The following is a 17,923-nucleotide window of genomic DNA, read 5'->3' on the forward strand; positions in this document are numbered from 1 at the left end:
ACGACTTTTTGCCTTTGACATCCAATGATTTCCTTGGGTCCTTGGCTCGTAAATATGAAATAATCTCAGTTGCACTTCACATATGCAACAATACTTAAGATTTCATTAAAAATGATCTAAATGTTAAATAAAGCAAATAAAATTTCAGGTTCTCATGACACCACCTCTCGTGTTACTTCATAGTACCTATCTTTGATATAAAATTGAGTTCCTAGGATTTGTAAAACTTCATAGTAACACCACCTCTGGTGTTACTTCATAGTACCTATCTTTGATATAAAATGGAGTTCTAGGATTTGTAAAACTTGTTCCTTCACTTGCTTTTGCATTCTCTTAAGTGATGATTTTGGCAAGATCTATGCACTGTAGATTCCTTTAGCTTTGATTGAAGAGATTTATGAATAGTTCCTCTACGGGATATACATGTCTCACCCAACAAGACTTGATACCGCTTAGGTTGAGCTAGTCCCCTTTCATAAAGGCCTCAATCTCCTATTTTGTAAGCTTTTGAGACTTTTGATCCTTTAGGATTGTGCTTTGATAGCTTTCTTGTTTAGAAGCATTTTATGTGTATTGTTGATGCCTCTATGCTTGAATCACTATTGGGCAGCAAGATTTCTCTATATTTAAAATTAAAATGTTCAATTATCATAAAATGCTTTAAAATATACTTTTAAGATATAGAAAGAAGAAACAAAGAGCTTCACTATGTGTGTCCTCTTCTTGATGCTACCACTTCGTAACTTCATATCTTGAGTATTCCAAAGTTTTTTGTATCGTTTGCAAACTATTACTATTGTTTCTTTGAGCCTTAATTGATTTCTTTGTTTCTTCGGCTCTAAAAAAGTTTCATTTTTTTGTAATAGTTTGTGCTTGCATTGCTTTAATGTGAGCCCGAAAGAAGCATTCTCTCTCTAACAAATCTCTTTTTAACTTATATATATTACTAATTGTATATAAATGTTGTGTATATCTTAAGAGGCCATTATATATATCTCCAACAAAGCTAACCAAGGATGTTATATCCTTGAATGGAGGTGTAGAGTTATGCAAAGGATCTTTCAGATACAATATCCTGTCGGTTCACAAATTTATATTCTTGTTTCCTTGGGATCTACACATATCTTTGAATATAGAAGATATGAGATACCGTTTGTTTCTTTGGATGTAGAAGATATGAGGCATTATTTGTTTTTCTTATGTAATGGCCCATACTCACAACCAAGCTCAACGTGGAGGTGATATGCATCTCCACTATACCTCTTTCATGATGATTCGGGCACCACTATCTTCGTTTGTGATGTTGATTCGATCCTAGCTATCTCCATTTGTGACATTGATTTGGCCCTAGCCATCCCTTTTTGTGATGTTTTTGAATTTGCTTCCAAAAAGTGAGAGTACGTCAAATGAAAATTTCAAAATATAATGTGGTGCACACAACTTCAGCCTTCACGTAGTTTTTTGGCTCGTCTCTTGATAAAAAGAGAATGTGCCATTAATCCAAATCGATCTAGATATAGGCCATTAAATTTCAAGCATTGGGCAGTCTATTCCAAGTACTAGTGTCTAGGCCTAATTAACAACTTAAAAGCTATTGGCTAATTTGTGTATTTTGGAAAAAATGAGGAAAATGTAAAATTTTTGACTTTTATGTCATTTTTAATGATTTTTGAATTACCTCCCTCTATGTTGAGGTGGAATTTCTTACAAGGCTCAAAGTTAAGTTCAAGTTTTCCCTTATGTTTAGCTCTCTGTGATCTTTGCCTTATAATGGACACATTCATCTTTAGTGAGAAGACACATTTTGCTTGGTAGAAGACTTTCCATTGGAGGACGCTCTATCCCATTCATTCTAAGAGTAGATTGAGTATATCAATCCTTGGGAGCTGATGGCATAGGCTCCGAGGACAATTACTTTAGTGTAGATGTGGAAGACAAATTAGAAGGTGTTCTCTTGCTCTCTTGAATGCTAAGCTTTTAGGATGGCCATAGTATACTCTTTAAAAGACCACCAACTCTTATACTATTTCAAGAAATGCTATGGCAAATATAGAGATATGCGAAATGTATGACATGTAGAATGCAACTTGTAGAATGTTGAATGAGAATATGAACAAGACAATCAAGGTGGCCTTGAACCATGGTCCGCCTTGTCTCAAGGACCGGGGCAAAGGTGACTGAGAATGGTGTTGGTGTCGTATTTGTGATGGATCCTGAAATGCAGCCGTGGTCCATCCAGCTGGATGATGATGTTGATGGCAGTAGAGGGAGCAGCAGGCAGTCTGCTGGAGTCCAATAGATGCTAGGCAGCTGGGCAGCTGAAAAGCGCAGGACTGCACCTAAAAATGCAGATCAGCTGATGTGGATGATGATGTCAGTAGGTTGTCTGCAGGAGAAAGATGATGTTGACAGGTCGCCTAATGATGGTGATAGCCAAGAGCAGAAGCCATAATCCAATGTCACAAACCTAAATGAAAGGGTGGGATGAGAGCAGAAGGTAAGAGTTCTATCCTAGAGGTTGTAGTGGAACGGAGTATAGGAATTTGAGATGTCAAAGGTCTCATCGTTCCTTGCTAGGCTTTGTGCTGAGGAGCTTTAGCTTAAGAGCACCTCTGCTCTAATGCCACGTGAAGAAACAGTAGGGCTTGCAATGGAGACAACAATGTGTGTATGACAAACACTAACAATGAACTCAAAAACTGAAAACAACAAATGAATAAGAATGAATGAGGTTGAATGGAATACAAGGATGATACAATGACCTAAGGCCGCCATGTCTCTAGGACTGGGGCTGAGGTGAGCCAAGGGGTCTGTGATGCTGCAGTTGCTCAAGGTGACTGCACTGCCCTGAAGCTTAGGTGGGACATGGGTAGCATCACTTGTGGACGGAGGAGAGATGCTATTCTAGCTGATAAGGGGTGGCAGTGCCTTCATAGGATCCTCCAAGGAGAAGGTGGCAGCTGTGAAAGGAAGGGCAGCAACGTATGAGCACCAATGGGGGGGAGTGAAATGGAGTCTCCTGGGCAACAGGACGCTGGTGAAGACTCTGGGCAGCAAAACACAGGGCTTACTGGCTGCAACACAGCCCAATGAGCAGCAGATGATTATGAAGATGATGACATCAGCATTCCACATGCCAGCTGGAAATGCAGGCTGCAGTAGTCCTGGATAGTGATGATGTGGCAAGACAGCAGGGTGGCAGGCTTAGACAGCAGATGAAGGTCCTCCAGTGCAAGGTCGCAGCTCCAGTTGATGATGACAGCTCCTGGCAGCAGCGAACAGGCTGGGCAGCACTACCAATAACAGGGCAGCAGCAGATGTCTGAAGGGGAGAGGGGAGAGGGAAGACTAAGAGAGGAGTTTAATGAGGAAAGTAATGAGAAAGAATGATGGATGCCCATATAGTGTCCTGCTATAGGGGATATTTTGGCATATGTCCTACTGCCACAGATAAAATCCTTTTTTAGTGAATTCTTCTTTCTGGGGCTGTTTTTGTGGAGTTAAATTAGGCCGAAATGCATGATAATATTCTGTTAATTGAGGCCTTTAACTGTACTTGTTCAACAGGAGCACCTAACAATTTCTGCCACCAACTTATCCCATGAGTTCCTACTATGTGAGGCCCTTCTGAGTAGGCAGCTCAAGGCTTCCATCCTTCCACAACTTTCCTTTTGTACATATCATTCTATCTTGTCTGTACATATAAAGCTGCATATGAACCACGTGGTTAAGTAATTAGATGACATTAGTATGCTTTTTACTGCCATTGCATTGAAACCACCTGATCTTTCAAATGCTTTCAGATGTCTCAGCTCCATCTACTACATTATGCAGTTGATCTTTAAAGTGAACTATAGTATCCAATATAAGATAGTGGTGTAATTGCATGAAATGCCCCTTAACCTCAATTGTATGCTGATGCTGTATCAGATTTCACAAGATATGCAAAAAGTCAAGCCGATCAAGTTCTTGGCCATTTGGCTCTTCCTCTTGCCCTTCTAGCCTATTCATTCATAGGGCTTGCTGTCAGCTCTTCTACTGAGATAATATTCGGGTATATCATTTCAAACCCTGTTGAGCTTCTTGGCCAGATAGGTGGCGTTATTCCGACACTCGTATCACTATTAGGTGTGACTTTGGCTGTCTTAACAACAAACGTTGTTAATATTGTGGCACCTACCAATGCTCTTATCAATATCAATCCAGTCAAGGTTTCTTTCAGAATGGGTGCATTATTGAGTGCAAGTGTTGCTATCTTCATGCAGCCATGGCGACTTTTCCAGAATGGTGAGACATATATAAACAAATGGCTTCTGGGCTATTCTTTTATTGTTGGGCCTTTGATTAGTATAGTCATTATAGATTACTACATTCTGAAGCGGTGCAGACTAGACCTACATGCTCTTTACTCCAGTAATATGCAACCCTATTGGTACTATAGAGGATACAATATAAAGGCCTTCATTGCTTTTCTGGTGGGTTCAGTTCCAAACATACCAGGGTATTTGTACACAGCAGGTGTACTCAAAAGTGTACTTCCAGTTCTTTTGACCATGTATCACGTTTCCTGGTTTTCAAGTTTCGTTTTTACTGGAGTTTGTTTCTTACTTCTTTCTGTTATCCCCATTATGCCTTAATGGTAGAAGGGATAAGTCTGTGAAAAAGTTTATTATACCTATATTTCCCATCTGTACAGAATCATAAGTGAATACCCTTTTACATCATTAGGAGCAGGTCTGTTTTGGATGCTATTCTTCAGAGCACTTTGTGAGTAAAGTTATTTTACTACCAGACAGCAAAGAGGACATGGTAATTTCTAGGTGTATATTGGCAAGAGATGGGTCTTTATAATGCTATAATAGCTCTAGTTCTCTGCATCAGTTGTCTCTTTTTGTAAGCGTTTTGAGACTAGCTTTGTGATGAGATGGTTTCAGCGGTCTATTGTTTAAGATGACGGGGTGGTTGTTCCTATGATATTTCCTATGTTCCAGTGATATTTCATTTCATAATGCTTAGTTTTCTTGTGTAGCATGTTCAACCAGTACTTACGGCTCGGTGTGATAAATCTTCAGCCCGTAAAGAGATCATTTAAACTATGTATTGTTATGTAGCTATAGTAAACCATGGGATTGTTGATTAAAGAAGTGATGAGGCAATGATGGTTTTCTTTGATCCCAATTTGTTGTCAGTGAAGAGTTAGGATTATTAAAGCTAGGAGCAACAATTTAGTGGGGAGCATGCTGAGGTCAAATGGTGTGTTCAATCGAAGCTTTCATTGTGCTTTGTATTAAAGTAATCTATTGATATGAAGTTATAAACCCAAAGAGCAAGAAAACGTTGTGAATCCCATATGGACTGTGTATGGACATGCTTAAGCTCTCATTGATTGAGGAAAGCTAGTGTCCTTTCTGTAGCAGTTCATATAAAATTAGCAACATTATACCGTTGTGGTTTCATGCAGAGTTCTATTTATGCTTGTACTTATCCCAGCTCTAGATTGTTCAAGCCATTAAAGCCAAAATGTTATCATGACGTAAAATAGCACTCAACAATATTTGATAGTTTACTAGTTGCTGACAACCCACATCATCATCTTGAAATCAAGCAAAACGTCCATGATAGAGTTGTATAGTGTGAGAAGAGTAAGAATGCCCAAGTATACCAAAACCATTATTCTACTAATCATACACAAGTTCTTACAAAAGGGTTTCTTTGAAAAGATAATAACTATCTTTCAATGGGATATTTCTTGATGTAGAAGCTGGAGTGAAAGTAGTGATTAAATTCTGAAATGAAGTGGAGATGTAAGTTCATATGCACGGAGAGATGCTTGGAAAGCTGGTATATATGTATTGACTCCATAAGTCCATGACTTATATCGGCATAAATATTTAAATGATATGTGATCTTTTATTGCAGAAACACACATTCCTATGTGTGCATGCATAAACAGTCGATTGCTAATGCATGCTAAGGGAGCATCTATTGTTGCCAATACTTGGGAGTTCTACCATAATCTCAATGTATATTATAGATTGAATCCATAGTATGTCCTCTTAATTCCAATAAAGAGGCCCTATATCTTGTGGCTTGCTATTCAAGTTCTCACCACCAACTAGGAGTGAACCTTTAGTTTTTTGCATTTAATGTCTATGATAATTTGTGGTCCATATTCTAAACTATATTTGAGGTTAGAGTAAATATAATGGGCCACCAACATTCCTTAATCCAAGGAAATCATGGTTTCACATGATGTCACAAACCGAGCATCCTATGAGGTTTGAACTTGTCCCTCTCTAGAGGGATGATGCTCAACTCCTTGGACAATTTGATTTTGGGACCACATGTAATACACACCATTGCAGACATACTTTTGTATCACACGGTAGGATGCTTGCGTGTGAATGATGGCATTATATAGTGTGCACACATCTCTCTCTCTCTCATGCAATCATGCATTGTTCCTTTTCTACTCCTACAATGGTAAGGTGTGCTACTCCAACCATTTATATTTGATTATGCCATGAAACTCTCAAAAGAGAAGTTATTGCCAATTTCAACAACATTAAAATATCCTTGGCAATTCTTAAAGCTCCTTAGAGATGTTGAGGGGTGGAGTAACTACATAACTATGTTTTGCTTTATTTTCTTACACGACAATCTTCTCTTATCAATTACATGTAGAATAACAAGTTGTTCATGCTATCATGTATGCAAATCTATATTCCTTGACATGTCAAGACCTTGGCCATGCTAATATCAGAGAGGGCAAGTAAATTATATATTAGGAGGTGTTGAGTATATTCCTAAAGTTTTTGGTGGTGTTTTCAATGGCTATAGTCTAAGCAAAACTTGTTTTCAAGGATCATCTTGCCATTACAAGTAAAATGAATGAAAAATATGAAAGTTTTTGAGCTCATAATTTATGTAAAGACAAGTAAATTAATTATCAAGTTAATAGTTCACCATGTTCTTAGATTAGTTCACTAAGTTCTTAGATAATCTATCATATCCTCAATCATTTCTTGATTGCACAAGAATCCTTGGCTCAAATCATTTTAAGATAATGAATAATCAAATATTTGGGTAAAAAATGCTTAGAAAATCTATTAGGTAGAAAAGGAAACCATGATAAATGAGATCAAGAAGCTCTAAACTTGCCCACCATTCGATGTTCAACATGACATACATACAACTTCACGTGCTGTTGGTTACATGGTTGGAGGAAGATAATGCCTTTAGACTCAAGGCTCTTGGATTATATAGCTAATAGGAGTGACATGAAAGCTATTAGAGCTATTCAACACCATAAATAGTTGGCATAGGCAATTGGCTTTAGAAAAAAATGCTATGATGGTATTTATGAAATTTAAACTTTTTAAACCATTAAATCGAAGTAAATAGAATATTGAGAGAGAGAGAGAGAGAGAGAGAGAGAGAGAGAGAGAGAGAGAGAGAGAGAGAGAGAGAGAGAGAGAGAGAGAGAGAGAGAGAGAGAGAGAGAGAGAGAGAGAGAGAGAGAGAGAGAGAGAGAGAGAGAGAGAGAGAGAGAGAGAGAGAGAGAGAGAGGAAAGAAGGATTTATTAATGTCATTTAAGGCACCTCATAGGCATATATGACCAACACCATATGTCATTAGATACCTATACATAATCCACTGTATATAGGTGCCAATGAATTTGGTGTCACCAAAGAGGATGCACGTTTCTCCATTTACTCTTATACGAACTTGAGTGCATTCTTGACAACGAGTACTTTTGTGATTGCTTTAAGCACATTCATTCACATTGCACAGTAGCTTATCATAGTTTGTCCAATGACTGTCAAGGAATGGCTTACTTCATTCATTCATTGCTTGAGCTGGGCATTCTTCTATTGAAGGTAGTGGAGTAATGTTGGTAGATGAAACGAGTGGTCCGCCTCTATCAACCCCCAAGCCAACACCAAATTGACACCAAACCTCAAAGGGAATTTGGAGAAAAACGAAGTCTGCAATTGTAAGGGTCAAAAACCTGGAGTTGGTATAAGCATACTGTTACATGCCTCTTTGATATTGGAAAAGATGCCCTCATACATTTCACTTAATTGATCCTGTTGAAAACTGTTGGAGCTACTAATATCATCAACTCAATATGGTGGGATATAATCACTAAAGTGCATCCCTGCAAAATAAATTTTCTCTTTCCATAGAAACTCCTTCCCTTAGAAACAACATTTCGCCTTGCATAGGCTTTCCATGGAAAAACCACTGCTGTTGGTATCCCAATTTCATCTATATATGTAGCCCCATAACAAGTGTATGGTTGCCTTCATTCTCCTCCAACAAGAGGTTTCCTTTCTTCGGCACATTCACTAACAATACAACCCCTCCTTTGGATTTCATGGCAACCTTACAGAATGCAAACCTGTTCATTAGCAGGGATTCCCCATGTGATAGCACAAAAAGTCTATTTTTCACGACAAATTTCTCTCTCTCTCTCTCTCCAAGTGGCACATATGCCCTTTCCTCCTTCAAACCCCACTTTTTTCTCCATCTAACCCCACTCACTCCCATTAGCTTTCCTATGGACATGGACCCAAAAGGCAAACTAGCTAAAGGGTAAGGGGGCTAGTATAGTGGCATGCAACTTCCCCCCCTTTGATCTTAGCCATCGAGTGAGTGTGCAGAAAATTCGATCTCTCAAGCCCTTCACTTCGAACAAGCGATTGCTAGAAGAAATCTAAGCTCCTTCATGCCCCTCTTCGTGAAGATCAAAGCTCTTGAATCAATTCCAGTTCATCAAAAATTGCCTATAGAAGCAAGAAAACTTGTACTAGTAAAGAGACATGACATGTGGCAATTCAGGATTGGAGAGTGCTTAGCCTCCTCCAATGAGATGATTGGCTTTTGGTTCTTTTACTAGCCCACATGTGTGAGAGATTTAGGCAGGGCCGTCACGTTAGTGGCCCCTTATCCCATGCACATCCTTTTTCTAGTTTGTTCGCACTTCATGATATATCCTGGGTCAAACATATTCGTTCACCAACATCATCCCCTTTGTGCTATTGGACCTATGCAACTCCCTTGGGGTGGAGAGAGAGAGAGAGAGAGAGAGAGAGAGAGAGAGAGAGAGAGAGAGAGAGAGAGAGAGAGAGAGAGAGAGAGAGAGAGAGAGAGAGAGAGAGAGAGAGAGAGAGAGAGAGAGAGAGAGAGAGAGAGAGAGAGAGAGAGAGAGAGAGAGAGAGAGAGAGAGAGAGAGAGAGAGAGAGAGAGAGAGTGTGTGTGTGTGTGTGTGTGTGTGTGTGTGTGTGTGTTTGTCTATGTATGACATGGTGAGAGTAAGACAAGAATATCCACTTTATTCTTGACAAGTCCCTCTTCCCCTTCCCTTCTTTTCTTGTTCGTGGGAGCTTGGTAGAAGGGTCAAAGTCTATGAAGCAACTTGAGAATTGTTAGAGACTATCCTTGTATCAAAGCTTAATGGGAGCCGCTCCTTTTTGACATAGACTACAACAATGGAGACAACTACAATGATGAGTCTTCTATTCTTTCTCTTGAATTTTCTTTCTTTCTAGCTTGCATCCATGGATATAATGGAGTAGAGGAAAGAGAGGGTTGAAGCATGATGAGAGCATTCAAGATTATAGTTAGAAAAATGGTAGGTTCAGTTTACCTCTTGAAGGAAGAGGTGGTCTATCAAGCCTCATTTGTTGATCTTATGTTGAAAGCTATAACAGCTTGGTTGTGTTATGGAATAAATGAAACATTGATAATTCTTAGGAGCTCAAATCCCTACCATTTTGGACATCTAGCGAGCAAAGTTATTAGTGTATTGCGGTTGATTCCAACAATTTTTTCATTTCTTTCATCATTAGCATAGAGATAGATGGCATCATTAGATGTGTATAAAGGGAAAAATGGATTGCTTTTCTATTCTAATGCTAGATTGTTCTCTTTGTAATTAGTTCAAGTACAAATATTGGAGTTGAACTCAAAATCAAGTTTCTTTGAGCTAGAAATCTAAGTGACCTTAAGTTGGAAAATTCTCATACTTCCATTTTTGCATAGCATGAAGATTTTTCTATAACTATAGAAACTAGAAAAAGAGAGACAACAACACAACCCAAGATGCTAGGAACGAATATCTAAAGTTCATGAAATAACATTGTTTTGGTACAAAATATTATTCTTGCCTCTCTATGGCTCTCGAAACTAGTAGAGCATTAGTTTTGAGATGGGATTGAGTGTATAAGGGTGTGCCTATATAGAACACTCATTGTTCTCTATGAAAAGTGATACCCTTGACTCCATGAGATAGACACATAGGATAGACCATACCCTCTAGCACATTATACACAAACATTGCTTCCTTCTTCAAAAGGCGAAGTCCTTCTGTTAATTGCAAATATAAAAGGCTCCACAAATTTTGAGAAAGAAAGGCCCATAATTTTCAAAAAGAGATTGTTGTATGTTGGGGATAAAGGTGCCTTTGCCTAGCTGCTTGTGTATTACTACACTGATGGTACTCGCGCCGCAACGCAAATAGCAATGCCGCTAATTTGCATCGAAATTGCCCGTCGCTATTCCAATATATCCTTGTAGTGGGTGCAAATATCTATTCCATTTTGTGGGAAGATGAAAGTGTTTTTTTTCCCCTTCATTTCAAAATAATATCTGTCTTGGAGTACGACTCAAATATCAAAGAGATTCTAAAGAGGAGACAATATGTGTCATGGCATCATCAAAGCTACATGAAAGTGACCATGTCAAAATGTTAAAGGCCACAAAGGGCTCGAATAAGAAAATTTATGCATTGATTGCTATTTCCAAATGTAGGTTCCTTTCTTAGACATGGATTTGATGATTTGAGGAAAACCAAATACAATACCATGTAAGGGAAAAAATATGATTCAATTTAAAAAAATAGAAATGCACCATTTAGAAATTGGATCAAGTAGGAGACATTTTGGGCCATGTTATAGGATGATGGTGGAAAGATATTGTTGTGGAGTTGGGAGGACTACTACCATATTTGAGTTGATAGTAATATGTGCTTCAAATTCACATGAACACAATATTAGTGAGTTTGGGAATCTCCCAATTCCCATTTTTTGAATACTAAAAAAATGGCACCCGGATAGCATGCACGTAAGTTTCTCAAAACCATATGATGTGACCTATCATTGGAAAGTGCTTGAAAAATGGAATTTATTGAGCTATAGATTGCTCGATTTGGAGTTATAGTTTTCAATTGATGACAAATCCAAAGATTTGACCAGGTATCCCAAACTGCAGGCAGCGGGTGCCCATCACTGTCACTTCATTCTTTATTCTTTTAGTAACATTTGAATAAAGGGAACGCCGGTCACACATTGTGACTGTTGGAGTTCCTGCATTGTGTGTGTCTCTCTCTCTTGCTCTTGCTCCTTCCACCATAGCTCTTGCTCCCGCTCATGTTTCCACTTCAGGGCGATCACCTCCCTTCAACTGGTATTAGAGCCTTTTTCTTTGCTTGCGAGCTTGGTTTGACACACTCTCAACTTCCATTTGAATACCTACAATAGTCATCTCTTTGTTAGCAGCCATAGCCACTCTGTTCGAGCTTCCTATCATTGCATTCTTCTTGGGCACTCTTTGAGCCTTCTCGAGTAAGTTGCAGCAGCCCCCATAGCCCTCACCTTGCTGATGCAACATCATGTTGTGTGAAACATACCCTTTTTTAGCAACAACTCACGTTTTTCATCTCCTACAACATATCTTCTTCATTAGGCAGCTATACAAGCACTTATACATTGATCCTTCCACTCTTCGCATTCCATTTGAGCGCTAATCTTCAGATTTGGACTGTTATAACAGTCCACAGAGTGTCATAAACAGGGCAATACTTATCTTTGATGTCTACACTCATTGCCATTGGTTGGATGATGCTCGATTATACCCGATTGATGCTTATATATTCAGGGATGCTATGTCATTGCTTGGAGTTGATTTTGGACTAATTTAACCACTTCATTTACTCTATTTTGGCTGAGGTTTTGCTAGTTGGAAATATAGGGCAGCACTCTATTTGATGCTTCTATGGTTAGCTTTGTTGGTCTTATGATGCTCGATTATGCTAAAGCGATGTCTACATGTATGGGAATGCTATGCTCGTGTTATGGGTTGGATTTGAGCTGATTTTGGTACTGAAATAGCTTGGTTTGAAAGTATATTCACTAATTTTTACAACAGGGCTGAACCTCTTTTAACATGGATTTTATATGCTTATTGCTTCTAGCTATGATTCGAGTGTTCTATATGCACTCTTGATGTGTACCATTGATGCTACTATATTGGTATATCATATGCCCATGATTTGATTTGAGCTTCATTTGAGGACTGACTTAATTAGTTTTGACAATGAATTCATTGCTCTAATAACCAGGGATGAAGCCTATTTGGTCAATGTATGCTCTACCTATTGGTCACACGGGTGCTTCCGAGGTGACTTATATGACTACGTGGATGTATATAAAGGTTGGCACAAGTCTTGTATTGCTATGGAATGCCTTTTGAGCTTCAATAAAGCTCCGTCTTGGTTGGCATTTGATTGACATTGATCTACACTGGCATGCTTTGTGACAGTAATTATGCCTATGGTCTATGCTTGACCATTTGGTACATGCTTTGATGCATATGTTAGAAATGCATGCTCCTTACATTGTATGTGTTTGATTTTCACTTGGAGCTTTAGTTGGGTGTTCATTTTCATTCTTTGGAGCTCTTGGATGCTTATTTGGATTGTCAGAGATTTGACATTGATTGTTACATGATGTACTGGATGTTATAGGTGGTGCTTGACCGATCCCTTGCTCTGGATGCTCCATTGATATATGGTATTGGCTCCATGATGCGTTATGCATTCACATGGTATCTTTGAGCTTGGTTGCTCAATTGATATCGATCTTTCTACTAGTGGGAGCTTCATGCTATCTCTAGATATTGCAAAGCTTGTGGTTCGTGTAGTTGAGCTTCGTGAGTAGATGGGATTGGGATCTCTTATATGTCTATGCTCTTGATAGATACTTGTCTGCATTGGATGCTTTTGGGCTGATTTGATCCATCTTTTCTTTGAGCATACATTGACCTTTGTTAGGTATTTAGGTGTTTTGCTCATGGTTCTCGGCTGCTTCAGTGTTTGTTACATGCCCACTTCATGCAAGATCTGACGTGGTAGTCATACTTGACTTTGGATCATTGTTAGCTCATTGTTTGCTCTCTTTTTCTCACTGCTATGATTTATTACAACAAGCTATTTTATGCAGACTATGATGTATTTACTGAGCTTAATCATGTAATTTTGATGCACTTTTGGTATTGTTTAGTGGATAGTTGGTCATTTTAGCAGTTTCTCTTATTTTTAGCTTTGTTTTGGCTATGGTTTTGGCCTATTTACTACTAATTACAATAGTCTGTTTTCTGCATAGTCTGCCTCCGTTTGACTCATTATGGCTGATCATCTCAAAGATATGGCTTTGTTTAACATTGCCAAGTTGGATGGCACCAACTATGGCTGCTGAAAGTCTCAAATATGGCAAGTTTTAGTACATAAATTACAAATTACGCTACTAAGAAACAAAGATATTAAACCCGAGAACATGGATGATGATGACTGGGCTGATTTAGATGCACTATGCAAGTCCAATATCATTTTATCACTATTTGAAGAGGTCCATAATAATGTTGTTGAAGATGAACATCAGAGTCCATGGAATCAATGGGAAAAGATTCAGGAACTTTATGCAAAGTAGAGCCATGCTTCACAGATATATTGGCTTAAACAGTTGATGGATCTCTACATGAAGAAGGGGAACTGTCTGCTCACTTTAGCTAGTTCATTCTATCATGAAGAATTTGCTTCAACATGGTATTGAGTTTCAGGATAATCTGGATCCTTTGTTTCTACTTGGCACTTTACCTGAGTCTTGGGATGTATTTTGCACTGCGATCTGTACTAACAAACTTGATGGGCTGAAATTGAAAGATATAGAGAGTGCTCTCTTGACTGAAGAAATTAACAAGAAAACCAATGATGCTTCCCACAGTTCACTTGCTTTATCTGTTAGAGGTGGCAAGAAAGATAAGGACTCTCAAAAGTCCCGATCTAAATCACGTGGACACATCAAGTCCCATAGATGTAAGTCTGATCTTACATGCCATTATTGTGGGAAAGCCTGACACATACGGTCGCAGTACCATAAGATGCGAGATGTGACAAGTGCAAATAAAAGGAGAAAGAAAAAGTGCAGGAGAAATCCAATGATCACAACATTATACCTACAAAGTCCAATGTAAAGATTGAGGAGATAAATGTCATGCAGCCTGAGGAGCCTAATGGTGACTATATCTTAGCAACCTCTTCATGTGACACCTCTTAGCTGACTGAGCCTCAGTCTATGCATGTATAGTGTTGGCTCTTGGATTCGGGTGCATCTTTTCATGTGACCCCCTATCGTGAGTGGTTTCATATCTATCGCAGTGTATCTGGTACTGTGTGCATAGGTGATGATTGGTGGTCTCTTGCTATTGTTGGCATTGGTGATGTCACTCTACAATTTTCCTTAGGTAGCACTTTTGTTCTGCATAATATATATCATATACCCACATTGACTAAAAGCCTTATGTCTACTGGGAAGCTTGATGATACCCAAGCCGGTATACAAGGCCAGATTGGTAGCAAAGGGTTTTAAGTAGGAGCATGGTGTTGAATTTGATAAGGTCTTCTCTCCTGTGGTTGAGATGACCACCCTACGCTTAGTCTTGGCTTTGGTTGCACAGCTTGACTTGGGCTTGTATCAGTTGGATGTCAAGAAAACTTTATTACATGGGGACTTGCATGATGAGATATACATGGAGCAGCCTAAGGGCTTTGCAGAGCCTAGTAGGGAACACCTAGTGTGCAGATTGAGGAAGAGTCTTTATGGCTTGAAGTAGGCACTTAGGGAATGGTACCACAAATTTTGTGCATTCATGCAGTCACAAGGCTATAGCCATAGTGCTATGGAGCCATGCTTGTACACAAAGAAAGCTCATGATGGTTCATTATATTGATTTTGGTATTCTATGTGGATGACATGCTTTTAGCAGGAAAAGCTCATGATGAGCTAGATGCTCCAAGGCTCAGCTTAAGAAGAGCTTTGAGATGAAAGATCTAGGACATGCCTCTCATATACTTGGTATGCGCATTATGCGTGATAGGTCTTAGGGACTACTCTATTTGTCACACAGAAGGAGTATATCCATAAAGTCCTTGAGTGCTTTTGTATGTAGGATGTGAAGCCTATTGGCTATCCATTGCCTTCTCATGTGAAGCTATCACATGCCAATTGTTTGTAGTTGTCTGTAGACAAATGAGTAGAGGGTTGAGATGGCCAAGATTCCCTATGCATCCGTAGTGGGCATTCTTATGTATGCCATGATAGCCACCCGTCTAGATATTGTATTTGCAGTTGGTATTGTCGCACGTTATATGGCTATACTTGGCAAGAGGGTATCATGAAGTACATGAAGGGCACTGTTGATATGTGCATATGTTATGGTAGCCAAGATATAGGAGTCATGGGATACATTGAATCTAACTATGTAGGACATGTAGGTAGTAGTAGGAAGTCCAATTTTGGCTATGTGTTCACTTTTGTTGGAGAGGTGATGTTTCATGGATGTCCAGGGTGCAAAAATACATCACCCTTTCTACTATAGAGGCCGAGTATGTTGCAGCTACCACTGAGGCTTGCAAGGAGGCCATTTGGTTGGTGGTTTAGTTGTTGCTGACCTTGGTATTGCAGATGTTATCCTTACATTGCATTCGGATTCTATGAGTGCTATCCAGTTAGCCAAGAATCTGGTCTTCCATGCGAAGACGAAACACATTGAGGTGATGTATCACTTCATTCGTGAGGTCATTGAGGACATGTCTATTGACCTTGTCAAGATCTCAACGAACCAGAATCCTATAGACTTGCTCACGAAAAGCCTCTCTACAGAGTGCTTTGCCTTTCTCAAGAGGTTGATGATTGTTGGATGAGATGACATCTTTCCTCATCCCGTTGTATCTATGTATATCTTGTACCATCTTTTCTTTTTTTCTTTTCACTCCTCACTAAGGCAAAATCTCCTTTAGATGGGAGGTTGTTGGGGGTAAAGGTGCCTTTGCCTAGCCACTCGTGTATTACTACACTGACAATACCCGTGCCTGCACACTGTAGGCATTGGCGCCCCCCACACTGTAACTTCATTCTTTATTCTTTCAGTGAAATTTGAATAAAGGGAAGGCGGATCACACATTGTGACTGTTGGAGTTCCCACATTGTGTGTGTGTCTCTCTCTTGCTCTTGCTATTACCACCATAGCTCTTGCTCCCGCTCGTGCTTCCGCTTCAAGGCAGCTCATCTCCCTTCATTGTATTAATTGCTTATATATTCTATTGGTTGGGTGCCCTCTCATGCAAGTTATATCAAATCAAGCAAGATCATGAGGTTAGAATGTGCACTAGTTAATTTTGTCATTAAAATTAAGGACTTGGTGCATACAAAAGGAGGGAAGGCTAGTCATGTGGTCACAAAGAGGTTTGGATTCCCAAGGGGGATAGGAAAACCCTAACCCTAAAAGTCATATATAAAAGAGATGAAAAAGAATAGAACAAGTTATTCATGTGTGCAAACTTTTCTTCCTATCTCTCTTGCTACTCTATTATCCAAGTGTGTGTGAGAGTGAAGGAAAGGAAATGTGGGAGAGTGTGTGTGGACTAAGAAATTTGTGGATAATGAAGCTCTATCTATTCTCTTCTTTCTCTTCATCTCTATCCCTTCATGGTGAGTAGAGAGTTTGAACTAGAGCATGTGGTATTGAGTTTGAGAGGAGGGAGTAAGGGAAGTGCAAGGCAAAGATCTTCTCCATCTCTTTGTCTCCTTTCATTCATGACAGTGACTCCTCTCAAGCATATGGATGATAATGAAACCAAGGAGACAAGTGAACGAATATGTGCATGGATTGTGGAGCATAGCTTGCCAATGTGAATGATTATAGTGTGGTGAGTATTGATAAGCATGTTCTCTATTTTGTATCGAGTCATTTAGATTGGTGTAAGCATGTAAGTAGGCTAAGTGAGAGATAGCTATATGTTTTCGGTGCATTGAAACCCTTGAATCAATAAGGATGTATCCATTGGTTGTGATGTTGAACTCGTACAACATGAAGTTGATTTCATATTGCAATTAGATGCATCGACTGCACAATCGCTTTCACGTTTCACATGATGGAATAGAAAGAGGCGCATAGTTGCCAACTTCAAAACACATGAGATTAGTTATGCTTTTTGTCATGAATATTTATTTTGAATTGGTTGTTTGGAAAATAGAATGGAATTTCTTCTTTGCAATTCAATTGCTTGAATATCATCATAGTAGATAGAATAGAAAGCAAGAAAAAATAGGGTCTTAGACTTATTGCGCATGAAACTAGAAAAGACAACCTATTATTTTTGTGTCCTTGTGTATATAGTGCCATGGCACCTCCTTGCAAGAAAATGGAAAGATATTCCCCATGATTGAAGGTGAATATTTGAAATATGTCTCTAAGTTTGAAATGGGAGGTTGCACACACGTGGAGAGAGAGAGAGAGAGAGAGAGAGAGAGAGAGAGAGAGAGAGAGAGAGAGAGAGAGAGAGAGAGAGAGAGAGAGAGAGAGAGAGAGAGAGAGAGAGAGAGAGAGAGAGAGAGAGAGAGAGAGAGAGAGAGAGAGAGAGAGAGAGAGAGAGAGAGAGAGAGAGAGAGAGAGAGAGAGAATGTCCTCGCTTGTGAACACACGTGTCAACACATTGATTCGACACATTGACCAATCACCTTGCCTTCATTTTGGTCTTAGTTATTATCTATTCTATATATTATTCAAAGATTTACTTGACATC

At 39.2% G+C, this 17,923-nt stretch overlaps 1 protein-coding gene across 2 annotated transcripts in view; it reads left to right on the forward strand.

The window, feature by feature from the left end:
* LOC148038590 (purine-uracil permease NCS1-like) overlaps window positions 1-5,362 on the forward strand; it is a 53,094-nt gene extending 47,732 nt beyond the window's left edge. Inside the window, exon 2 of one of the 2 annotated variants that reach the window (XM_087673754.1) lies at window positions 5,029-5,362. In XM_087673754.1, the coding sequence (XP_087529880.1) occupies window positions 5,029-5,060 (32 nt within the window). In that variant the 3' untranslated portion in view covers window positions 5,061-5,362. Of the gene's footprint in view, window positions 1-3,929; window positions 4,872-5,028 lie in introns of those variants that run through there. The other variant, XM_087673746.1, reaches the window with a different exon arrangement.
* Window positions 5,363-17,923: the final 12,561 nt, after the last annotated feature.

Source organism: Lygodium microphyllum, chromosome 3 (genome assembly GCF_053477565.2).
Source record: "Lygodium microphyllum isolate KBCC chromosome 3, Lygodium_microphyllum_v1.1.10, whole genome shotgun sequence".
Lineage (NCBI taxonomy): Eukaryota > Viridiplantae > Streptophyta > Polypodiopsida > Schizaeales > Lygodiaceae > Lygodium > Lygodium microphyllum.